Consider the following 26,963-nt stretch of genomic DNA (forward strand, 5'->3'; position numbering starts at 1 on the left):
GTTTGCTAATGAACGCTGAAGTTCCTCAGAGCCAAAAACAGCAGGAGCATCGAAATTCATACAGTTAATGTTTTCAGAAAGCATCAGAACAGAGACATATGCTCACACACATAAACACTCTAAACCTTCTGAATCACTCAGATTTGAGTAAACAATTATGATTCATGTGGAATTGCACTGGTATAACAGAAATGATAGTGTGATGTTTAAATCAACAGATAAACAAGACAAGCACCTCTCGGTAACACTATTTGATGTGTAGAACGTTACAGAAATTATTTGTTTGAGAAGACACTGATCCAACACACAAATTTAGCTCAAATCAGACAAGGCAGCAGCTCGAATCCAACCACTAGTCCAGTGAGTAATTCTAGAGTTGATGGATGGTTAAAGTACAACCAATTTACAAAGTTAAACAGAATATAAGAGGTCTTACAACTTTACTAGTGAAACGTTTAACAATAGTTAAAGATGTGCAATACATACCAAACCTTTAGCAAACACACGCAAAATAAATTCAACAGAATGTAAAATGTCATGTGGTACAGAGAACACATAGTATAGTAATTATGTACGTATAAATACAACACTGAAAACCCTAATAAGTTGTCTTTATTCAATTGATTGAGTAAACTCTTTCCCTCAATTAAAATGAGTAATGGCAATTATCAAACCTGTGTAATTAAGTTCACTTAACTCAGTAATCATAGAGAATGAATGTAACTTGATGCAAACTTCGATTTTCTATTTAAATGTTGTTGCTTCTACTTAATCATTTTAACTGAATGGACTGAAATTCAGGTCATACAATAAAAAAGCTCAAATAAAGAAGATTATAACTGATTCTAAATAAACTTATTTCTCCACAGAAATGCATAGACACCTGTAATTCAGTGGCACATGCACCAGGATAACTGAGATAGTGTTCAGAGGTGGACTGTACATTGGGAGAACCGGGACTTTTCCCGGTGGGCCGGCTGCGAAACGAGGCCAAAGTGGGCCGCGATTTGATGAAGGGAGCCACGATAAGCTGACGGGGGCTGCAAAAGTTTGCCGTGATATGCCAAAGGGGACAGAGAAACACTTTGCCACAACAACTTGGCAATTTAAGTAATGTTTAATTGAGACAACTTGATTTTTCCAGTAATGACAACATTGGGGTTTACAGTGTATTAGGTATGGACACAAGAACTTAAAGGAATAGTTCACCCAAAAATGAAAATTCTCATTATTCACTTACCCTGATGCTATCCCAGATGTGTATGACTGTCTTTCTTCAGCAGAACACAAATGAAGATTTTTAGAAGAAGATAGAGCTCTGTCAGGTCCTTATAATGGAAGTACATGGGTGTCAGCTCTTTGACGGTCCAAAAGTCACATTTAGGCAGCATAAAAGTAATCCACATGACAGGTTTATGTAAGAAACGAGTTGATCATTAAAACGTGTTTAACTTTAAATCGGCTGCCTAAATGTGACTTTTGGACCGTCAAAGTGCTGGCACCCCATGTATTTCCATTATAAGGACCTGACAGAGCTCTATCTTCTTCTAAAAATCTTCATTTGTGTTCTGCTGAAGAAAGACACATCTGGGATGGTATCAGGAGAAGTGAATAATGAGACAATTTTCATTTCTGGGTGAAATGTTACTTTAAGTACTCGAACATGACAGCAATGATTGATCAAAAAAACAATTTTGTTACTTGACATCAAAACACTGATTGAAATCCAGCAACTATACAGAAATGTTCCAAAAAGGGCCACATTTTTAATATGATTGGTTATGACATCATGTACTGTAGATTGCGGCCTTGCGGTAAAATTAGTCGGATTTGCGTCAACATGGTAACTTTCAATCTGGGTGCAATAAAAAAAATAAAAAAAATGTTCTCCCCTTTTTCTCCCCAATTTGGAATGCCCAATTCCCAATGCGCTCTAAGTCCTCGTGGTGGCGTAGTGACTCGCCTCAATCCAGGTGGCGGAGGACGAATCTCAGTTGCCTCTGTGTCTGAGACCGTCAATCCGTGCATCTTATCACGTGGCTTGTTGAGTGCATTACAGCGGAGACATAGCGCGTGTGGAGGCTTCACGCCATCCACCGCGGCATCCATGTCCCACTGAGAGTGAACCACATTATAGCGACCACAAGGAGGTTACCCTGTGTGACTCTACCCTCCCTAGCAACTGGGCCAATTTGGTTGCTTAGGAGACCTGGCTGGAGTCACTCAGCACGCCCTGGATTCGAACTCGCGACTCCAGGGGTGGTAGTCAGCGTCAATACTCGCTGAGCCACCAAGGCCCCCTCAATATGAGTGCAATTTTAACGATTTTAAACTTGACACACCATCTTAAAAGCAATGCTCATGATGCTAGATGCAAAAAAAAAAAAAAACAGGGAGTCAAGGGAGTCATTTTTTAGGATGCGGTCTTGCGCAAAAATTTGTCAGATTTGCGTCAGCATGATGACTCTCAGTCTGCAACAGCCAAAGACGTTTGCATGTTTACATAGACTAACAATTTAAAGATAGTGCAGCTGTCAGCTTAAGAGCTGTGTTTTTTTATCTGTCTAGTACCAGAGTGGACAAAATGACCACAATTCACAACCTTAATAAATACGCAAATTTCCATCCGGTTTTGTGATAGAAGCTGGCAAGAACACGAAAGGCATTAGTTCTTTCATTTAAGGGAACCTGGACCACATTCAATACATATCTTTGAAGCATTACATAACCCAAAAAATCTAAGGCCAAACAAATACATTGCATTACCTACATTCTCAGCTAAGGCTTAAATTAATACAGCTATCCTATAAAAGATTAACAGCAGAATGAGGCAATCAGACGTGTCGCCCATATCACTGTATACGAGTCGGTCTGCATGTTTGAAGGTCAAACTAAGGACTGTAGAGTTTGTTAGTTAAGAAAGTTATCTTAAAGCATGATCGAACTGGGTTATTGAATCCTAAATAAACTTTAACAAACAACAGTTAAAAGAGTAAAACAGTTTCGAAGGAAAAGAAAACATCTGTACGAAAAGAAGGTGATGTGAGTGACTGTTTTATCCTTCAGGGTCTGTTTTTGTTTTCCTCGGGACTTTCGGACTGGAAAACAAAGAAACTGGTATCAAGGGGGTCAAGAGGGCATGACCTCTGCTTTTAACTCTTAATCACGCCCCCTGTGCCCATGGCGGCGGTGTCTTCGATGATCACGGCGGGATCTGTGGTGTTGCCGACGGTAACGGTGAGATCTGCGTGCTGGGACGAGAAATTTTTTTGTTAGGAACAAACAGTTGTTTATTAGATACTGAAACAATAACATGAGAAAATAATACAGTGCATTGATGGTTTTCTTTCAGGAAACGATAGCAAAGGTCTCAATTTGCTCTCAAGAGAAACAACCGAGATTTGTGATTTTTCTATTTAATCTATAAATGACTTAATCAAACCATGTTCAATCATAGCCACTAGAAAGCAGCTGAACGAACAGTTTGAGACTCACACTTAGTACAGATGATCTTGGGCCGCTCCCAGGTTCCGTTGGGTCGGCAGCGGACGGTCGGTATGTGTCGCTGGAAAAACCCGTCATCACACTGGTATCGCACCACTGCGTGGATATCATAGTGTGACCTTTTGCGACCCACTAGATAGGCGTTGTCCACTGCAGGCGGCGTGCCGCACATGACTGACAAACAGAGATAACACAGAGAGATTTACAAACCAATTCTTTCATGCAACATTTCATGCAAAAGTAAGGCTTCAAATCTTTACTTTTTCATCTGATTATCAGCCAATTTGCATGTCACCATTCTTAAAATTAACTTTTTTTAAAGTTAATATCATGCTCTCATTTTGTTTTGTTTTTCTAAAATGTTTTATGCATTTTCTTAGAAATGTATCTGTCCCTTCATGTTTTGTTCAGCCCCATTATGCTGTAAAGTTCAACACCAAAACATCTGGAATGTAACATGGTTGAGAAAATCCATGGGTTATTAGGATTCCTCCGGTTGGAGGAAACCTATTGTTTTTGTTAGTATTCTTCTTATTATTATTATTCCTGTAACTCTAAATTGCCCAATAACTCAATATCTCCTCAGTAAAAAGTTGTGAAATTTGGCACATTGATACTACAGGCCACGAGTAACTACCACACCAAAAATGGCCTATAGGTGGCGCTACAGGCCACGCCCCAATTTGTCCATTTTCAAAGTGATGCCATTTCCACCTCATACATCCAAAATGTCTGAAACCTGGTATATCTGCCTCATTTCTCATGAGGAACAAAAAAGCCTCTAGAACCAATAAAGTCCGCCATGATGGATTTTCCTGTACCATACAAATTTGTCCAAAACTACAAAAATCTACTCCTCCTGAACCATAGCTCCAATTGACTTGAAACTCGGTATGTATGTGTAGGATACATGTCTTTCAATTTGATATTTAGCAAAAATGAAAACAATACAAAATGGCTGAAAGGTGCGCGTTTATGTAAATGTCCACATTGTCTCAATATCCATATGTCCAAAAGATCTAATGCCATTTTGACTAATGTTTTTTCCAACCTAACAGGCTTCAAGATGACATCACTCTGAAGTACTGTGCAAAATTTCACCTTGATATGTCAAAAGATGACAGAATTACAGTTTACTATTATTTATCGCTAACGCTAAAATAATGCTTCACAAATCCGCTAGTCATAAAACCGATACTTTGATTCAATCACCAGTTCATATGAAGACTCTTGCAATGTTTAATAACAAATTAATGAAATGTTGTGTACATGTGTGAAGTACATGTCTCTACCATGTCAATTTTTACATAATTTGCAGTTTTGAGGAGGAATCCGCATTGCTGCTTGCAGCTTTAATTAGTTTTGTGTTTCAATTACAATGTGTGGTTTATTACAAGGCACATCCAAACTGATTGATACTACCAGAATTTCCTTAGTTACTATTACAAATATAAGTATATAAATCAGCGTTGGAGAAATTACTGTTGCTTCCCAATACTCATAACATTTAGTTAAACTACAGTTGAGCTAATCTTTTAAAAAAGTAGTTAGCTACACTACAAGTGAGTAAAAATGTGCTTTTAAAATTTATTTTTAATGATACAGATTATGATCAATTCTGAGACTCTCAGCCTAAGTAACTGTTGAAAAATCACAAAAAATTAACTTATTTTCTTATTTTTCTTATTTGACATTATATATCTCTGGGTGTAAATAAGATGGCTCTGAAAAACTTTTGTTTTGTTCCCAATCATGTCAACTGTCTCTGAATTTTGTGTTGATTCAATAAAGCAATCAAAAGTTATAACATTACAAAAATAATTTATCATTGTATCCAAAAACATCTCCATGTGTCCACAAAAGCCTCTCCAAACAAATAAAACATAATAATTGTACATAAGAACTAATGAAACATGCAAACACAATAATGACTAAAGGTTTGCATAGTAAAATTCAACTAACATCAGAAAGTTTAACACAAAAACTGATCTGACTGTTCTGCATGCAGTTAAATGGTGTAACTCACCGGTTCCTTTCTTGCAGATGTACGGTAGATTATAGTTGCAGGGCACATCGTTCCATTTGCCGTCTTCTCTTGAGATCATCACCACGCAGTCCTCGCCACCCGCGAAGAAATTATCCGGCTGATTCTCGCGCCAGTTTTCATACACCTGTGAGAAACACACATAACACAATGGACTACAATACGAAGTAATGTTTTGACAAATATTGCCAAAAATCAGATTAAGAAATTATTATTATTATTATTATTATTATAACCTTTATTTAACCAGGATAACTTCTCTGAGATTAAAAGATCTCTTTTAAAGGAATGTCCTGGCCAAGATGGACAGCAAATAAGTCAAAAAAAGTAATACACAGCCTAATTTAAATAATAATAAAAAAAAACTACAAACAGAAAACAGACATTTGCAATACTAAAAACACTTAGAAATCATTGATTCACCTTCAAGCTGATGAATTATAAATGTAAAATGTTCCATAGACACCAAGTTTTGTAATTTCAGTTTCACTTGGAGAGAATTCCAATCAAACGGAGCTGCATACTTAAAAGCATTTTTACCTAATTCAATTCGAACATGTGGAACAGAAAGAATATAACAATTCTGAGAGCGAAGGGAATATTTCCCACACTGTTCTGTTGAATCAAACAACAGAGATACGAAGGCAAGAACCCCAAGATTGCCTTGTAAATAGTTGTACAGTGCATCTGGAAAGTATTCACAGCGCTTCACTTTTTCCACATTTTGTTATGTTACATCCTTATTCCAAAATGGTTTAAATTCATTATTTTCCTCAAAATTCCACAAACAATACCCCATAATGACAACGTGAAAGAAGTTTGTTTGAAATCTTTGCAAATTCATTACAAATGTACATAAGTATTCACAGCCTTTGCCATGACACTCAAAATTGAGCTCAGGTGCATCCTGTTTCCTCTGATCATCCTTGAGATGTTTCTACAACTTGATTGGACATGATTTGGAAAGGCACACACCTGTCTATATAAGGTCCCACAGTTAACAGTGCATGTCAGAGCACAAACCAAGCCATGAAGTCCAAGGAATTGTCTGTAGACCTCCGAGACAGGATTGTATCGAGGCACAGATCTGGGGAAGGGTACAGAAAAATGTCTGCAGCACTGAAGGTCCCAATGAGCACAGTGGCCTCCATCATCCATAAATGGAAGAAGTTTGGAACCACCAGGACTCTTCCTAGAGCTGGCCACCTGGCCAAACTGAGCGATCGGGGGAGAAGGGCCTTAGTCAGGGAGGTGACCAAGAACCCGATGGTCACTCTGACAGAGCTCCAGCGTTTCTCTGTGGAGAGAGGAGAACCTTCCAGAAGAACAACCATCTCTGCAGCACTCCACCAATCAGGCCTGTATGGTAGAGTGGCCAGACGGAAGCCACTCCTCAGTAAAAGGCACATGACAGCCCGCCTGGAGTTCGCCAAAAGGCACCTGAAGGACTCTCAGACCATGAGAAACAAAGATTGAACTCTTTGGCCTGAATGGCAAGCGTCATGTCTGGAGGAAACCAGGCACCGCTCCTCACCTGGCCAATACCATCCCTACAGTGAAGCATGGTGGTGGCAGCATCATGCTGTGGGGATGTTTTTCAGCAGCAGGAACTGGGAGACTAGTCAGGATCGAGGGAAAGATGAATGCAGCAATGTACAGAGACATCCTTGATGAAAACCTGCTCCAGAGCACTCTGGACCTCAGACTGGGGCGAAGGTTCATTTTCCAACAGGACAACGACCCTAAGCACACAGCCAAGATAACAAAGGAGTGGCTACGGGACAACTCTGTGAATGTCCTTGAGTGGCCCAGCCAGAGCCCAGACTTGAACCCGATTGAACATCTCTGGAGAGATCTGAAAATGGCTGTGTAACCTGATGGAGCTTGAGAGGTCCTGCAAAGAAGAATGGGAGAAACTGCCCAAAAATAGGTGTGCCAAGCTTGTAGCATCATACTCAAAAAGACTTGAGGCTGTAATTGGTGCCAAAGGTGCTTCAACAAAGTATTGAGCAAAGGCTGTGAATACTTATGAGCATGTGATTTTTATTTATTTATTTTTTTTTTATAAATTTGCAAAGATTTCAAAAAAACTTCTTTCACGTTGTCATTATGGGGTATTGTTTGTAGAATTTTGAAATAATGAATTTAATCCATTTCGGAATAAGGCAGTAACATAACAAAATGTGGAAAAAGTGAAGCGCTGTGAATACTTTCCGGATGCACTGTATACCAATGCATTTCTCTTCTAGTAGAAAAAGAAGGCCAAGCTACTCTATACAATGTATAATGATGTGTTGAGGGTTTGCAATTCGATATAAATCTTAAAGCACCATGATACACAGCATCCAAAGAAGAAAGAAGATAAGATGGAGCAAACTGATACACAACATCCCCATAATCAAGTACTGGTAAGAATGTAGCAGAGAGGAGTTTCATTCTTACATTAAATGAAAAACAGAGGTTGTTTCTGAAATAAAGACTTGGCTTTGTTTTCAATTTTTTCTTTAGTTGAATAATGTGAGAACTAAAAGATCGTTGATAATAATACCAAGGTATTTATACTCTTTCACTAACTCAATCACTGAAGAGAAGTAAGAATATTTACTATTTTCTTTGTACTTGAAAATAACATATGTTTAGTTTTATCAGCATTCAAAATGAGTTTTAAATTGTAAAGCTGTAATTGAATGACATCAAAAGCTAATTGTAGATTATGCAAGGCTTGCTGCTTAGAGGAAGCACTACAATACATAACAGTGTCATCAGCATAAAAATGGAATGGCACATTTTGAATGTCATGATCAAGACTATTTATATAAATAGTAAATAAAAGGAGCCCCAACACAGATCCTTGGGGGACACCCTTAGCAATCTCTAATGACTCCGATTGTTTACCTTCTATCTGTACACATTGTATTCTTCCACTTAAATAATTTTTAAACCAAAATATAGCGGGATTTGATAAACCAGCACTTTTAAGTCAATACAACAGTATTTCATGATCCACTGTGTCGAAAGCCTTTGATAGATCAATAAAAAGAGATGCACAGTAACCTCCCTTATCTAAAGATTCCGCAATATCGTTTAGAACTTTCAAAACAGCAGTTGTGGTACTATGTCTTTTGCGAAATCCTGATTGATTATTGGATAAAACTTTATTTGTATTAAGATATCATGTCAGCCGTTCACTAATAAGGCTTTCTAGAAATTTTGATAGAACACAAAGCTTTGAAATTGGTCTATAATTATATAAGATAGTAGGATATCCCCTTTTCAATAAAGGAACTACAAAAGCTGATTTCCAAATTTCTGGGATGTCGTTAGTGTTTAATGAGAGATTAAAAAGATAAGTTAAGGGAGATGAAATAATATCCGCTGCCATTTTTAAAAACACAGGTTCTACAAAATCAGGGCCTGGTGATTTATTTCTCTCAAGTGATTTGAGTGCTTTATGGACATCAAAACTCATTATCCGTCCAAAACTAATCTCCTCCTTCTTTAGATTACTTTCTGCATTAATAAAATCAGAGTTTGAACAAGTAACATTACATGATTCAAATAGTGACCCTGAAGCAATAAAACGCTTGTTAAAACAATTAAGCATATGCACTTTATCGGAAATATTGACAGAATGTACAGTACACATGTACAGTATTGTCTGATTACAAAGGAATAGATTTATTAATTACCCATGTAAAACCACTTAACCAGAATATTGTTTGATTTAGAATAAGAACTGCTGCGCCACATCACGCCAAACAGCCAAAGTGTGAGCAAATAAAGTTATAAGATTGATGAATGATTGATTCATTTCACCTCATGAGAAAAAACTCACCACGTCCAATGCATCTGTCCACTGGAAATCCTCTTCTACTGTACGATCATTCAGTCCAATCCAAGCGTTCTCATGACCCAAACCTGATGGACCACAAAGACATAATTCCATATGGGACACATTTATCCACAGAAATCAATTCTTGCCAACAAATAGATATTTTGATCATAAAAGTTAAGATGAGCAAAATAAACTCTACCACACTCCGTACTAAAGCTGTCAAATTTAAATATCAGTTGAATTTAAGATAAAAATGCTTGTTATTGTCTTTAACCATAATGTGCATAAAAGGGAAACAATATGACAAACTTTCAAATATTAAAAAAGATTAAAAATGCATCCCTTTTTATTTTCATTTTGTTCATTTATGTGCTCATTTATGTCTCTTTCATTATATCGCTGTTTGTTTGAACATCTACAACAAAAATGCACATTAGCATCTTTAATACAGCGATGTTGTTCATTAAAAACAGCTGCATTTTAAAGGAATATTCCGGTAATAATTGTGACTCATCCCTTCGTTTCTTTAAAAAAAGCAAAAATCAAGGTTACAGTGAGACACTCACAATGGAAGCGAATGGTGCCAATTTTTGGAAGGTTTAACCCCTTATACTCTGGTGCATTTTTTGGCCTGCCGCCAGCAATGTTTCACACTCAAATTTCAGAGAACCCCCAAAATAACATAAAAAAAGACTCAAGAAGACAACTGTTCAAAAATAATATTGTATGTGTTTATAATCTTATGATAAACAGAAAGTAAAAAAAAAAAAACTTCTGTTGTTGTCGTAACTTTGTAAACATGTAATTCTGGTTCTGTTCACTCTACCTCACTTTGAAAAGTCTCATTTCATTCCACTAGATGGCAGAAAGCACTAGAAAAAAAAATTCTCTATCACATTCCATCACAATATACAGATCTGAAATGTAGGTGGCGCTCTAACGCATTTTAGCCCTCACAGATGTGCTCGTCCATAGACATTCAGTCTAATTTTCAGTTCAAGCACCACCCTTGTTATTTCATTAAATATCTTGTCCTCTGAGTGGACTAGAAGCTCAATTTAGGTGTTCGTAGAAAGCTGAAATCCTCCCCTTTGATAATCTATAACATTATATCATCAATAGTTGAAAAAAATATTTTTCTGATGATTTGTTTAGCATGCTTTTCCTGCTGGATGGCATATTTTGTTCTGGACATCTAAGATATAACATTGGATTAATCACACAAGCAAACTCACAGACAAGTAAACAATGGCTAATTTTTTAGAAAACTGCCAAAGGTAAAAGCAAAGGGGGCTTACAGGAGCAGTTATCAGAGAATAAAATAGACGTTTGTATTTGATGACAGAAATCATATTTCACTTTGTGATTCTTTTGAAAATCTTTTGAACTGTGGTATTAGAGCAATAAAACTAACTGTACAGTCACATTCCTGATAATGAGAGCTTTCACTGGATATGTGACTTGTCCATTTATGTGCTATATGAAGGACTATTTTCATATTAATATTTCTAACCCATTACCTCTAGGGGGCGCTAATTTTCAACGTGAATGTTTTGAAGCCTTATTTTGTTATTTTAATTAACATAAATGCAGAAGTGATGGTTATCTCTGACAAGTTCAGATTCTAAGCTTTCAAATGACACCTCATATGCCTGATTTATGTATACGGGGACTTTAATGTTTTAAGCGTAAACTTTTTTGTGATATAGCACCGCAGAAATGTGAAACTTATCATTTTATAAAAGCACTAACATTCATTCTTCCGTTAAAAATTGTGTATTATTTGAGCTGTAATGTTGTTGAAATTGTCGTTTTAAGGTCGTTTTATAGTCTTCATGGCAACAAAGTTTTAAATTGGATGTTACTTTACACAGATTTTATCACACTAAAATCATGTTAACACACGCACTGTTTATGTCTTGTGGCTATACTTTTGAAATAGTGAGTATTTGAAAGTTTACAGATTGTCCCCATTGACTTCCATTGTAAGTGTCTCACTGTAACCCAGATTTTTGCTTTTCTTTTTATAGAAAAATGAATCGAAATTATTTTTTGTGGTAATCTACATTATGCCACAAATGCTGCCGATTGAGCTTAACTTGTATTGAACCCAGAATATATTCCTTTAATGCTTGACCTCATAATAATCTTGTCATCAGTGTCCCAATGTTCAGTGCATCAGCAGAAATAACTGAAATTATAATGTCTTTAAAATTCAAATATAATTGTTTTTGTGGCAACTGAGAGGTATTTGAATCATTTTCACAATGCCTATTTCATAAGCAGCACACTACAGCAGTTTGTGACAGACCGTTGAGGAAGTCCTGCTCCATGGATGAAGTGATGCTGGTCAGGTGACTGCTGTGCTCCCTGCAGTCCTTCTCGGCATCCTCCCAGGTATGTCGCCGTGGAAACAGTCTGTAGCAGTGACCGTGAAACTTCTTCCAACCGTGTTCACAACCCTCTGTGTCTACAGTAAGAAAAAGACAGACCATTGTATCACCATATTTGAGAGAAGTAACATTTTAGTATCTTGTTCATTGAAATATAAACAAATTAAGAATAGTCTGCTAAGAATAGCAGAAGAAAGTCAATTTGAATAAGTAAATAATTATGTAAAGACACAAAATAAATACTGATGTGATGAGGAGGGGTTTTGTATCACACTAAAGTGGGTATTTATTTTGTGATAATGACCGGCAGACTGTAAATTATCCTGCCCATGATATGGCAACTTACCAAATAAATTAGTAAATGGACTTATTGATTTGAGTCCAATTTATTTTATTATGTGAAAAGAGAGCATAGAGTGATAAGATGACATGAAACTAGCACATACTGTTTACAGTACATTCAGAAAGTATTCAGACCCCTTCATATTTCCTGAAGGGGTCTCATTTTTCATTTTTCTGCCATTCTTCTCTTCAGATCCTCTCAAGCTCTGTCAGGTTGGATGGGGACCATCGGTGGACAGTCACTTTTTCAGGTCTCTCCAGAGATGTTTGATTGGGTTCAAGTCTGGGCTCTGGCTGGGCCACTCAAGGACATTCACAGAGTTGTCCCTAAGCCACTCTTGTGTTGTCTTGGCTGTGTGTTTAGGGTCATTGTCCTGTTAGAAGGTGAACCTTCAGCCCAGTCTGAGGTCCTGAGCGCTCTGGACCAGGTTTCATGAAGGATATCTGTATTTTGCGGCGTTCATCTTTCCTTCAACCCTGACCAGTCCCCCAGTCCCTTCCACTGAAAAACACCCCCACAGCATGATGCTGCCACCACCATGATTCACCGTTGGGATGGTATTGCACAGGTGATGAGCGGTGCCTGGTTTCCTCCAGATATGACGCTTGGAATTGAGACCAAACAGTTCAATCTTCATTTCATCAGACCAGAGAATCTTGTTTCTCACAGTCTGAGAGTCCTTTAGGTGCTTTTTTTATGTGTCTGGCACTGAGGAGAGGCTTCCGTCTGGCCACTCTGCCATAAAGCCCAGATCGGTGGAGTGTTGCAGTGATGGTTGTCCTTCTGCAAGTTTCTCCCATCTCCACACATGATCTCTGGAGCTCAATCAGAGTGACCATCGGGTTCTTGGTCACTTCTCTCACCAAGACCCTTCTCCCCCGATTGCTCAGTTCGGCCAGGCGGCCAGCTCTAGGAAGAATCCTGGTTGTTCCAAACTTCTTCCATTTAAGAATTATGGAGGCGGCTGTGCTCTTGAGAAACTTCAATGTAGCCAAAACATTTTTGTAGCTTTCCCCAGATCTGTGCCTCAACACAATCCTGTCTGTGATCTCTGCAGGCAGTTCCTTTGACCTCATGGCTTGGTTTTTGCTCTGATATGCATTTTCAGCTGTAAGATCTTATATAGACAGGTGTGTGCTTTTCCAAATCATGTCTGATCAATTGAATTTGCCGTAGGAGGACTCCAATCAAAGTTTAGAAACATCTCAAAGATGATCCAGAGAAATGGGATGCACCTGAGCTAAATTTCAAGAGTCATAGCAAAGGGTCTGAATACTTATGTCAATGTGATATGTTTTTTCTTTTTAATAAATTTGCAAAGTAATAAAAAATCTGTTTTTGCTTTGTCATTATGGGTTATGGAGTGTAGATTGATGTGAAAAAATAAATTTTAGCACAAGGCTGCAACATAACAAAATGTGAAAAAAATGAAGGGGTCCGAATACTTCCTGAATGCACTGTATGTAGGAAACCACTTGCCTGGGGAGTTGTCTTCAGAATGCTTTGATTGACCAATCAGAATCAAGTATTCCAAAGAAATGTGTTTTAGGAGTTCTTTACCGTAGCTCTCAAATGTCATGTGCATTTATGTATATTTAAATATGGTGCATAAAGACCATTCCACGTCTAATATATGTATTCATATAAAGCCTTTCTTCAACTTCAGTTTCAATTTTCATCCAAATGAACATGCATGAAGGTTTCCTTAAAACTGAATTGGAAACTTTTTACCAGGCCGTCATTTTTATGTAGAGATTTGAATGTTTTAGTCTTGTCCCCCCGACCCAGACTTTCAATATTAAACTATTAACCTTTATCCACCCTGCGTCCACATGCGTGGACATTGTATTTTGGCTTCGCTATACGTAATGCATAATTAAAATTACTTTTAACTGAATGAATACTGTTCACAAGACTGTAGACTGTCATTTAAGTGTTAAACTTCTGGTGCACCGAATCACGTGACACAACAACATGACACTGATTTCCGTGAAGCACTTCTACGGTCACAGAGCCAACAAAAGTGCCTCTGATAAGAAATCTCTTTAAAATTTTTCATTGAAACCTGATTGGGTGTAAATAGGAGAGTCTCTAATTCGTTTGATATGCCACTTTAAACAATTCATTAATTTTTTCGTGCGACAGCACGCTGATAAACATGATGTCCACATACGTGGATTTTGGGACATTATTCCCTCAAAAGATGAAATGTTAGTTATTTTGAATAACTTTCAACTCTAACACATCTGTGGATCATTTCACTTAATTTTAATATACATTTTGTATATTTTATTTTGTCATCACTGTACAATACGGTTCTATTCATTAACATTAGTAAATGCATTCCTATATTTACTGAGAATTATCACATTGAGAATAAATGTATTCATTCAAAAACTGAAAAATGTTGCTTTCAGAGGCTTTATATGGAGTTAGGATGAAAATAAGGTGCATTTCAAACTGTTCTGAGACCAGTGCAGACAGACAGCACACTGGAGGTTAAGTCATTCACTAAATAGGGTCCAAGGGAGCATCCTATAGCTCTCTACGCAGTTAAGTGCATTCATTCATCTGCAGATGATGTTTGGATCACTCAACATGTTTGACAGACATGTGACAATGATAATCAGTACATAGATTCAGAATTTATAATGTATCATTTTATTTTAACATGTTTGACAGTGATTGGATGATGCTGGACATTACTTTGTATCAGAATTAATTATGCTAATTTCTGATGTAATGTCTGTAACGTCTAAAAACATGAATAACCAACACTCCTGGAAACATAATAAACAATTTGATGAAAAAAAAAATCTTTCTATAGCTTGGTATTATTTAAAATTTCACAACTTAGTCCCGCTGTCCACTAGGGGTGTGCAGCACAGCCATTATCTGTATTTGTATCTGTATCTGTTACTATTACAAAATTATCTGTATCCATCCATATGGATATTGAGACAATGTGGACATTTAAATAAATGCGCACCTTTCAGCCATTTTGTATTGCATTCATTTTTGCTAAATACTACATTGAAAGACATGTATCCTACACATACATACCGAGTTTCAAGTCAATTGGAGCTATGGTTCAGGAGAAGTAGATTTTTGTTGTTTTGGACAAATTTGTATGGTCCAGGAAAATCCATCATGGCGGACTTTATGGGTTCTAGAGGCTTTTTTGTTCCTCATGAGAAATGAGGCATATATACCAGGTTTCAGAAGTTTTGGACTTATGAGGTGGAAATGGCATCACTTTGAAAATGGACAAATTGGGGTGTGGCCTGTAGCGCCACCTATAGGCTGACGTGGGCCATTTTTGGTGTGGTAGTTACTCGTGTCCTGTAGTATCAATGTGCCAAATTTCAAAACTTTTTACCAAGAACATCTTGCGTTATTGGGCAATTTAGAGCTACAGGAATAATAATAATAAGAAGAAGAATACTAACAAAAACAATAGGTTTCCTCCAACCGGAGGAATCTTAATAATAATGTTACGTTAAAATTTTCAAATTTAGTACAGTTTAAAGAGAGGAGAAAAAAGATTGCACATGTTTCAGTTTCTTTGTTATCACATGAGCAGGAATATTCTGAATAGATGTACACTTTATGGAGCATTTAAACTTTTTTGGAATAAAGTCTTAACCAGATATTTACCTTAATCGGTGATGTGAAAATAAATGTGGTCAACTTTTAGAGGTGAATGGATGAGCTCCGCTGTGAAATCATCACTTCAGGTCAGGAATTTAACCCATAAATATTACGTGTGAATTGTGTGATACATTAATATAAACATTTTAAGGAGTGGAAAATGTAGCCTATATGATGTAGTGTCTTAGTTAATGTTACACTTGACAAGCTCCAGACGCGCACAATTAACGGACACCGCAAACTGAGTCGAGACCGTGCACATCCGATCTGAAACACACCGTGCGCATTTTCATTCCTAAGTTTTACACTTTAGTAGGCTACTAATATTGACTTCACAGAGTCATAATTTCTTTGTAATTTTGGATATGTTTATTAAAAATGTTGCTTTATCCTTGTGCTTCTTGGATAATCAGTCAAACGAATATTGTTTCAATTATTCGGATAAATACGGTATTCGTTTTGAAGTCATTATTTGTGCCTTTCCGAATAAGGTATTCGGCTTCAGGCACATCCCTACTGTCCACATATGTGGACATAATTTTTTAGGAAAACTATTTGGTCTTTTTTTTTTGCTTGTTTATTAGATGCTACTAGTTACAAATCAAAAAGGGAAATGGAAAATGCACACAGCAGTCATGATCGGGTCTCAGAAGGTTAACATGAAATTAGTTAAATATTAAAATGAAATTCCATAAAAAAAATTATTACATGTTTTATTACATTTTAAACTATGATTTATTAAATATCATATATCATATACTGTATGATCATTTCAATATTTACTGTATTGTGCAAAAATTATTTCCTACAATTTATGTTTATAAATTACGACTATCCCACAGTTGTGGCGTCATTTTCACTACACCAAACAATTTTGCCCCTAATAAAGTTTTTCCAAAAATGAGTGTACTTGTTAACCAAGTGGACAAAAGTGTAAGTAAAGAGCATGCTTGAGATGAAATATGAGAAAAAACAAAGAAAATATATACAGAAAAAAAAAAATTAAAGAAAATAAATTTTTATTGGGCGTCATTTTATAAATCAAGCTGAAATTATGCAAAAAGTATGAAAATATTATTTAATTGTGTGTATTTACGATACATTAAATGTTAGCTATGAAAGTAGCCCCAGCGATAGAAAAGAGTCTGTCATTTAATTTAAAAAAGGTTACAAATGTAATTTCCATGGGGGGCCTGGGTATCTCAGCGAGTATTGACACTGACTGTCACCCCTGGAGTCACGAGTTCGAATCCAGGGCGTGCTGATTGACTCCAGCCAGGTCTCCTAAGCAACCAAATTGGCCCGGTTGCTAGGGAGGGTAGAGTCACATGGGGTAACCTCCTCGTGGTCGCGATTAGTGGTTCTCGCTCTCAATGGGGCGTGTGGTAAGTTGTGCGTGGATTATGGAGAGTAGCATGAGCCTCCACATGCTGTGAGTCTCCGCGGTGTCATGCACAACGAGCCACGTGATAAGATGCACGGATTGACGGTCTCAGAAGCGGAGGCAACTGAGACTTGTACTCCGCCAACCGGATTGAGGTGAGTAACCGTGCCACTACAAGGACCTACTAAGTAATGGGAATTGGGCATTCCATATTGGGAGAAAAAATAAAAAAATGTACTTTCCATCAGTGTTGTGAATCAGTTCAGAGCTGGTTTGTTTGATTCAAGGCTTAGAACGCTTCACTAAAAATAAATAAATAAATTCTGAATTCCCTATGGAGAAAATGAAGGTAAAAATGCTTCTGAAAGCAAGACCGCTGAATAGTGGGCTCTCACTGTTGCAAATTAAATGTAAACACACATCTAATGTACTGTGAAATGAATGAGATGATTTTATGAATGTATGTCAGCCACAAAAGCACGTCCTCATATCATACAAATCTCTACAGCACCATCATTCATATTATGAAAGAGCATCTTCCAATTACACAAACTCAAAGAGCAATACAACGTTTGATGGACTCTGAGAGCTATGACATCATGCTTTAATGTGTAGTTTTGTTCCATTAGCCGACTGCATTATTTAACAGTAATACATCATCGTTAGTGTCACTGTCGCCATCAGACACAGACGATGCCAGAGCGGACGGTTATGAGTGTGCAAAACCACTGAGAGAAAAGTTTCACCACAAGCCAAACATTTAAGATTTTGACAAACAATGAAACTCTCACCTTCTTTCAATTGAAGAAGAACTTGTCACTGGATTTGCCAAAGTTTTTGAGGTTTGGAGCATCAGATATGTTAAAGATACTCATTGTTTTGTTTACAGCTATGTTTGCAACTGTGATAACAACAGACAGCTGACAAGTGCCCAAAACCTTATGAAAACCCTCAAACCAGGGACATTTCATGTGATATTTAAAATGTTTAAAGGGATAATTTACCTCTAAAATGAAAATTCTGTCATAATTGACTCATCCTCATGTCGCTCCAAACCCATTTGACTCTTATGTGAAACTCAAAGTAAGTAAGTTAGCCTCAGTCATCATACACTTTCATTAGCTGGGTTTCCATCAAAATGTTTAGCATTTTTTAAAGTGCATTTCTAAAAATTAGACTAAAGCAAATACGTTTCCATCCACTACCTCATGCACATTATCTTGAGGGAGCCCGCTTTGCTTCAGGGAGAGTTTTATTTGCAGGAATGCAGCAATTGTACCTCGTTTTATTAACCCCTTAAACTCTGGTGCATTTTTGGGCTGCCGTCCTCAATTTTTCACACTCAAATTTAAAAGCTATCCATTCACACATACAATTGGTCTAATTTTTCAGAGAACTGCCCAAATAAAATAAAAAAGACTCCAATTATTCATAAATAATATTGTATGTGTTTATAATCTTATGATTAACAGAATTTTTATTTTTTTTGTCCTAACTTTGTAAACATGTAATTCTGGTTCTGTTCACTCTACTTCACTTTGAAAAGTCTTATTTTATTCCACTAGATGGCAGTAAGCACTAGAAAAAAATAAATAAAAATTCTCTATCACATTCCATCACAATATACAGATATGAAATGTAGGTGGCGCTGTAACGCATTTTAGCCCTCACAGATGTGCTCGTCCATAGACATTCAGTCTAATTTTCAGTTCAAGCACCACCCTCATTATTTCATTGAATATCTCGGCCTCTGAGTGGACTAGAAGCACAATTTAGGTGTTCGTAGAAAGCTGAGATCCTCCCATTTGATGATTTATAACATCAGTCATCAATAGTTGAAAAACATATTTTTCTGATGATTTGTTTTGCATGCTTTTCCTCCTGGATGGCATATTTTGTTCTGGACATCTAAGATATAACATTGGATTATTCAGCCAAGCAAACTCACAGACAAGTAAAAAATGGCTCATTTTTTAGAAAAGAGCCTAAGGTAAGAGCAGATATAAATGTTTTGGCTATTTGGGAGCAGTGATCGGCGCAAAAATGAGACGTTTGTATTTGATGACTTACAGAATTCATATTTCACTTTGTGATTATTTTAAAAATCTTTCAAACAGTGGTATTATGGCAATAAAATAAACTATACAGTCACATTCCTGAGAATGAGAGCTTTCATTTGATATATGACTTGTCCATTTAGGTGCTATGTAAAATATTTTAATATATTATATAAAAAATATATTTTTACCACATGGCCTCTAGGGGGCGATAATTTGCGATGTGAATGATTTCAGACCTTATTTTGTTATTTTAAGTAACATAAATGCAGAAGTGATGGGTATCTCTGAAAAGCTCAGATTCTAACCTTTCAAATGACACCTCATATGCCTGACTTATGTATACGGGGACTTTAACGTTTTAAACAAATGTCAAGGGCACTGTTCAAAGAAATGTGTGCCAAGGTCTGACATTTCGTTTGGCACATTAAGCCATTGCACACATTAATAAAAACCCAAAACACGTCATCGTCATAATGTTATCGTTTTTAATCACCTTAATCAGTCACTCCAGGATTTTGCAATCTTGTAAATTCAACCAGTCTCTGCATTATTTGCTGTAGCTTGCAATTATATATAATTTCACAAATTTTCTGCATAAACCGTGAATTTCAAATATTCCCATCGCTTTCCTCCATGTTTGACAGCGGCAAAAAAAAAATGCTTGTAACAGAGTAAGTGTCTCCTCGACTCCTCTGTGTCACTGCGTGTCATTAGCCCTGCATGAATGAACCCGCATCGGCCAAGAACATTTGCCATTACACGAATGTTAAAGTGAGTAACTCAGTAACTCTTGTCTTAGTGTCATCTTGGATTTACATGTAGCATCTATAAATATAAATATGGACTGAAATGTATAACAGTTCAGTTCAGCACATTAAATACAATATGAATAAAATATTCTTTTTTCCATAAACTATTTTTTTTCATATGTATTTTATGCACTAAACACTATATTGACATTTAAAAAAGGGAAATTGTAAAACTTTTATCGCTGGATCTCAGGAACTTATGGTAAGATGACATCATAATAGCTTGTAATGTAAAATAATGAGATCTTTATAATGACAGAGCAGGCTGCATATATGACAATACACAGAAATATTAGTTCGCACTTCAAACATATCTTATAAAAAGTATATGTCAGAATTGTCAAAGCTCTGTGATGTTTTTTGTGGTGGGCATGAATGTAATGTAATGGAGATCGAGAGATATTCCTCAAAAGTCTGTTGTATCATATTTAATACATGGATTTCAAAGGGGGATTTTCAATAAAATAATATACAACATTTTAACCAAGCACAAGCGGCTTATATTCAGCACATACTCATTTTAAAATATCAGTTACAATATAATCATTACTGTCACTTTTACTTTATTAAAATAAGCTGTTATTTATCGCAACATAACACTTTTCGCACAAGTTCGCCACCATTTTAAATAGATCGGTATAAACACTGAAACCACTTTTTTTCACAAATAACCACTAGATGGTGCCATAAACATGTGAAACTTACACGTCATAGATTGTCTGGCTCGTCAGCTTGAACAGAGAGTGAAACAGGAGCCGTCAAACGTTTAGGTTCTGCATTTTCATGAAAGTTAAGACTTGACGTGCTTCTGTAGTAATTAAACTGCACTTTACAGAGGCTGCAAAGTACTTGTTTCTATCACAAGTCCCATCTGGGCTTGTTTTCAACAACAAATAGCGTTGAGAGGTCCTTTTTGTTGTGTTTTTCTGGTTCCGCTGGTTAATGCTTTATTAACGGTAAATGCGTTAGTTGCGATTAAGAAAAATTAATGCTTTAAACTTTTTAAATTAATTACATGGGTTAACGTGTCAACTTTGACAGCTCTACTTATTAACAATAACAGAAGATTTTCAATTTTCAAATAAATTTATAGCAAACAAGCTACTTGCGTCTTATAGCATTTTTGTGCATTGAGCAGAAATAGAAACGTAAAAAAAAAAAATTCTATTTCACATTGAATCTCATGAAACGCAATAGTTTTTGTGCTAAAAAAAATCATAAAACCACTAGTTTAGTAAAAACTTTTAGTATCTTAATTTTTATGTGAGGATCGATGCTCTCGATACAAGTTTTGATATTTTAGGATTGATCTGCGCATGCCTACCAAACCACCATTTGTGTTCCACGGAAGACATAAAGGCATACAGGTTTTGTACAACGTGATGCATTTTTGGGTGAACTATCCCTTTAAATCACCTTTAAGCTGGTCTAAGTTGGAGTGTCCAACAGGGAATGGCTTCGATTTTAAACCTCTCTTGAATTCAAGAAGTGTATGAGTCAGGTAGCAGGAAAGCATCAGATGTGGGATGTCTGGGAATGTTTTCTGAAACACAATGTTCGTCTCACCTCTCTCACATCTGTCTCCACTGTAGCTGGGCAAACACAGACACACGAACGAGTCTTCTTTATCAATGCAGGTGCCTCCGTTCTCACACGGGTTCGACTGACAGTCGTCAACATCTGCAACAATAACAAACATGTTTGAATTAAATGGAAAAATAATCACTCATTCACATGTGTTGTTTGTTATCTTCCCAGAGGAAGTTCTTTTTCGTAGTTCTCAGTTGTGTTTCATTCAAGCAAGTTCCTTCCTAATAATTAAAATAAGCACAAATGAGTCAATTGTTGATATACATTAAGAGTATAGAGCTATATAAATCAATATAGATAGCATAGCTATTTGATGAGAAATGTTTGAGAGATGTTTGATTGCAGACTTTGGTATCTTGGGAAACATCCGAGAAGCTTCATCTTTTAATCGAATTAAAATGTATTTCTTTACATCCCAATGCTTCCATAACAATGTTCAGACTTCACATTAATATGACGCTTTACAAATTCAGAGACAATGCATCAGTTACAAACTGTTAATGGGAAATGCACAAACTTGAAACCCAAATGAGATGAAAAATGTATGATGTAAAACAAAACGCATATTAATATTTCACTGGAGCTCGAGCCCTGAAATCCATTTGAATTAAATGCTTAATATTAACTGCCAATACTCAACACTGAATTAAACATTTCCCAGTGTAATTCTCAGGCGTAATTACAGTAGTGAAGGTAATATGCTTCTCTTTATTGAAGTATAACATTATATTACACTGTAAACTCGTTATAGATATTTGACATCTGCAGGATGTTTTAATTACACATAATGATGGATGACATGTCAGATGAGGCCGTCGGTCATGATGATACTTCCTTCAATATTAAAGTGTCTTACATTTCAGCTGTACTGTATGTGATCATTTAATTAAGTAAAATAACAAAGGGATAACAGTAATTCTTTTAGCCTACTTTGCTAATTATTTGGACTTTTTGACTTAACATTGACTTTACAATAAGGTTGTTTTTGTTAAATCCATTAGGCTAAGAGTGAACAATACTTTAACAGCATTTATTAAACTTGATTATTGTTAATTTATCAAAATACTATTGCTCATTGTTTTAGTTCATATTGCATTAACTAATGTTGATGTATGTATAGAACTTTTAATGTAAACATGTTTTAGCATGGCTTCTAGACTTATTATTGATGTTATGTTGCACTTTGGTTGCAGAAAGGTTCCTGGAGTTTACAGGTTAAGGGAACATTAGGGGAACCATTATGCACAACCTAAAACAAACGTTATGTCCTGGCTAACCAAAAAATAACCTTAAATGTTAGGATATACAGAAAGTACGTATTGTTCATAGTTAGTTCATTTTCACTAGAAAAGGGAGATTTTTTTCTTTCACATTCCATCACAATAAACAGAACTGAAATGTAGGTGGCGCTCTAATGCATTCAAGCCTTCACAGATGTGCTCGTCCATAGACATTCAGTCTAATTTTCAGTTCAAGCACCACCCTCATTATTTCATTGAATATCTCGGCCTCTGAGTGGACTAGAAGCTCAATCTATGTGTCAATAGAAAGCTGTGATCCTCCCCTTTGCAATGATATATAACATAGAAAACTGCCGAAAGTAAGAGCAGATAAAATGTTTTGGCTACATGGGGCTTACAGCAGTAGTTATCGGCGCAAAAATGAGACGTTTGTATTTGATGACTTACAGAAATCTTATTTCACTTTGTGATTCTTTTAAAAAATATTTCAAACTGTGGTATTAGGGTAACAAAATAAACTATATAGTCAGATTTCTGGGAATGGGAGCTTTCATTTGATATATGACTTGTCCATTTAGGTGCTATGTGAAAGACTTTTATATTTATATAAATAATATTATATATTTTTTACCACATGACCTCTAGGGGGCGCTAATTTGCAACGCGAATGATTTCAGGCCTTATTTTGTTCATTTAAGTAACATAAATGCAGAAGTGATGGGTATCCCTGAAAAGTTCAGATTCTAAGCTTTCAAATGACACCTCATATGCCTGACTTATTTATACGGGGACTTTAACGTTTTAAGCGTAACCATTTTTCTCTATATAGCAGCAGGTCCATAGAGTCTAAGGGTTAAGCACACTTTTAAAAAAAAGAGCATTTTTTTGGAAGTACAGTTTAAATCAGTACCTTTTAATAATGTTTTAGTGTACTTGAACTGCCTAATTACGATGTCCATACATCCTCGTTTCGTGCACATTTCCTCTTTTTGAAGAAAAAATTGGTAATTTTTGCCATTTAACATTATATTTAAAAGCAATGGTACTTCAGTACTAAATGGTACTGAATCTGGCTTTATCTTCATAGTGATATGCTTTTACACATCAGTCCATCAGATGTTTGTCGCTCATCCTCTGTATGTGACCTGTAAAGCACTTGCGTGTCAATGGCAAAAGAGTCTGAAAAAACAATAAACAAGAACACAGGTCAAGAACACAGGTCACAGCTATGTGAGGGGCGTCTCTATTCACATATTATCCATATTAAATATTATGTGACAAGCACAGAACTTCAGCCAAAGGAGAGTTTGTCATAAAAACTTTATCTTCAGGGAAGCAAATCTGGCACAGCATGCATTAACGTTACTAATCATTAAATGTATTAAAAAGCACAGATTAGTCTATTTAAAAAACTGTCATCTCAACTTTAGTGTGTTGCATTTCAAGTAAATACATTTTAAAATGTTTTTCAGTAGCTTAAGCTTTCAAGAAATAGCCTACACTTCCAGGACATCATTTCATAATATACTTCAATAAGTATACATGACTGACATTTTAAAGTGACATTTTTTGTAGTTTATGACAATGCATAGACATTCACTCCACTCACAAACTCTCTGTTAATACACGTTGAAGAGTAAAAAACATTTACACAAGGTAAACATTGACTCCCTGAGCTGGTGTTACAGCAGGTCAGTAAAGTGTCTCTTTCTCTGAACACAGAGATATTGATCAAGTCTTCAATCATACAGCATCTGAAAACCAAACCACCTGAGTGTAAAATACACAGCTACACAGCATTACATTTACATAATTTCATGCTCAATGTATTAGGCTGTCAGGGTACGTGACCAGGGTGGCAAAATATTAACAGACATGAGCACTACTGTCAGGTCCCATTACAACCTGGAGAAACTCATAATCCTGGTTCTGAACGGCTCTTTCTGTATTAAACACATGTACACAAACACCTACAGGCATCATATGACACATGCTCTCGAAGAAACAAACAAACAATCCATCAATGACAGCAGGTGAGTCAAATAAAGATTTTACCAAACCACAGTTCCCTATGAGACCTTGTATGATGTGGTAAACCACCAAAACCATCTGAAAGCTCCAGGTGGGATTTATTTTCTCTTCCCAAAACAGCAGACGAGTCTCTTGTGTCTCCTCTGAAGTGGATGATCCAGTTTAAACAGCAGAGATGAATTCACAATTGACTCAAATAAGTCACTTGACAAGTTAAAGGGATAGCTCAACTAGAATTGAAATTCTGTCATCATTTACTCACCCTCATGTCGTTCCAAACCTGTATGACTTTATTTCTTCTGTGAATACCAAAAGGAGATGTTCAGCAGAATTTTTACTCTTCTCTTTTCTACACAATAAAAGTATTTTGTACTATTCATGATGTTGCAAGTTTAAATTTGCAGTAGCACAAATGAGAGTTTTGGTCAAGGGGAAAATCATTTGTAAATTTCAGTGAAATTTCAGTCTGTTCCTCAAACTAAGCAATTTTATGACTTCAGAAGACTTTAATATAGCACAGATGTTGTTTATGATACTTATGGTGCTTTTTCTGTCCTTTTTAGAGCTAAACATTATATGGGTCAAAGACGTGATGCTCATTTTTTTGTCCAGATATATTAAGTTATTTAAAAACACATTAAAAATACAATTATTTGAATACACCTCTAATATTAACTACTACTATTATTATTATTATTCCTAAAATATAATTAATATTTGAAATACTTTTGTTTTCCAAATCCAAGTCATGTGGTGGAACCATCCGGAGACATAAATAAATAAATAAATACATTATATATTTTATAATATATATATATATATATATATATATATATATATATATATATATATATATATATATATATATATATATAATTATTATTATTATTATTATTATTATTATTATTCCTTAAAAAATAAGTGAAACAATTTTGTTTTAAAATATTATTAATATTTGTAAAACTTTTGTCCTCCAAATCAAAGTCATGTGGTGTAACCAGCCTGCAATTTAGCCATTCTGTTGTCATGTGACAAAAAAATACAAATACATAAAACAGAGAGGACCCCTTTAGACCCTCATGCCTGTGTGTGAAGTTTTAAAAAATAACAGATATTTAAACATTTTTATGCAAAGGCAAATTTTGTTTAGGTCAAATGGAGTAACCAAAAACTGCTTAATATTAATGACTCAAAAATTCATGCTATTTATAAAGAAAATGCTTTAACTTGAAGTTAATGGTTAAGTGTGCATTCAAGTGTATTCATAATACATCTTATTTAATGGTTACACCACTTGACATTTTTAAAGTCATTAAATATTTTTTCATTTAATGCAATGAAACCAACATGGGCACAAAGGTTACATTTCTACAAACTCTTGATACATATGTTTTAAACTAGATTTGTAAAAGATTTCTAATTTATATAATCTCTGAAAACTATTCAGTATTTGTCAATGACCCATAAATCACAGTCCATTTTTGTTATATGGAAATGAGCAACTTGAAGAGTCTTCAAAATCTCCTTTTGTGTTCTACTTAAAGACGTCATCAGGTGTTTGGACATAAAAGTGAGCAAATGATGAAAGAATTTTCATTTTGGAATGATATCTTGAATGTAGCAAGTTTCCCTAAGTAGCAGCCCAATGGTGTAGCTTGGAAAAAGGCGATATATCATTTCCTAAAAGTGGAGGTTAATGTGTAAACCAGAGATGTGTGAATTCCTGCACAAAGAAATCTAAAGTGTTTAAGAGTCATTTACTGTCTGTCACAGGCATGTCTAAGCATTTTAAAGCTGAAGTGTTCACGGATGCAGGATTACTCAAGAGAGGATTTGGACACTTTCCAGGCTGTTTGTAGAACACTAATACAGATTTCCCAAAATAGCAAAATCTTCCGAGGCTCAGCATCTGTCATGGTGGTGAGAAAGTTTCATCAAAAGAGCTACAAAAGATCCCTTAAGTAGAAAAGTTTTAACAACTGCTTTGGTCCTCATTTGGTCATGATAGAGACATTAAGTTAAAATCAGCAGAACCGAGCATCATGGGACGGTTGTATTCTGAGTTTTGGCAACTTTCT

The 26,963-nt window shown here is 35.9% G+C and overlaps 1 protein-coding gene across 2 annotated transcripts in view; it reads right to left on the reverse strand.

Moving 5' to 3' along the window:
- Window positions 1–1,582: 1,582 nt before the first annotated feature.
- The window catches only part of LOC127443014 (neurocan core protein-like), a 116,946-nt gene continuing 91,565 nt past the window's right edge, over window positions 1,583–26,963 (reverse strand). For both annotated transcript variants that reach the window (XM_051701485.1, XM_051701484.1), the window contains 6 exons: window positions 21,590–21,703; window positions 11,695–11,853; window positions 9,384–9,466; window positions 5,531–5,675; window positions 3,496–3,678; window positions 1,583–3,251 (listed from right to left, as the gene is read on the reverse strand). In XM_051701485.1, coding sequence (XP_051557445.1) covers window positions 3,160–3,251; window positions 3,496–3,678; window positions 5,531–5,675; window positions 9,384–9,466; window positions 11,695–11,853; window positions 21,590–21,703 — 776 coding nt within the window. In that variant the 3' untranslated portion in view covers window positions 1,583–3,159. The remainder of the gene's footprint in view (window positions 3,252–3,495; window positions 3,679–5,530; window positions 5,676–9,383; window positions 9,467–11,694; window positions 11,854–21,589; window positions 21,704–26,963) is intronic.

Source organism: Myxocyprinus asiaticus, chromosome 6 (genome assembly GCF_019703515.2).
Source record: "Myxocyprinus asiaticus isolate MX2 ecotype Aquarium Trade chromosome 6, UBuf_Myxa_2, whole genome shotgun sequence".
Taxonomy (NCBI): domain Eukaryota; kingdom Metazoa; phylum Chordata; class Actinopteri; order Cypriniformes; family Catostomidae; genus Myxocyprinus; species Myxocyprinus asiaticus.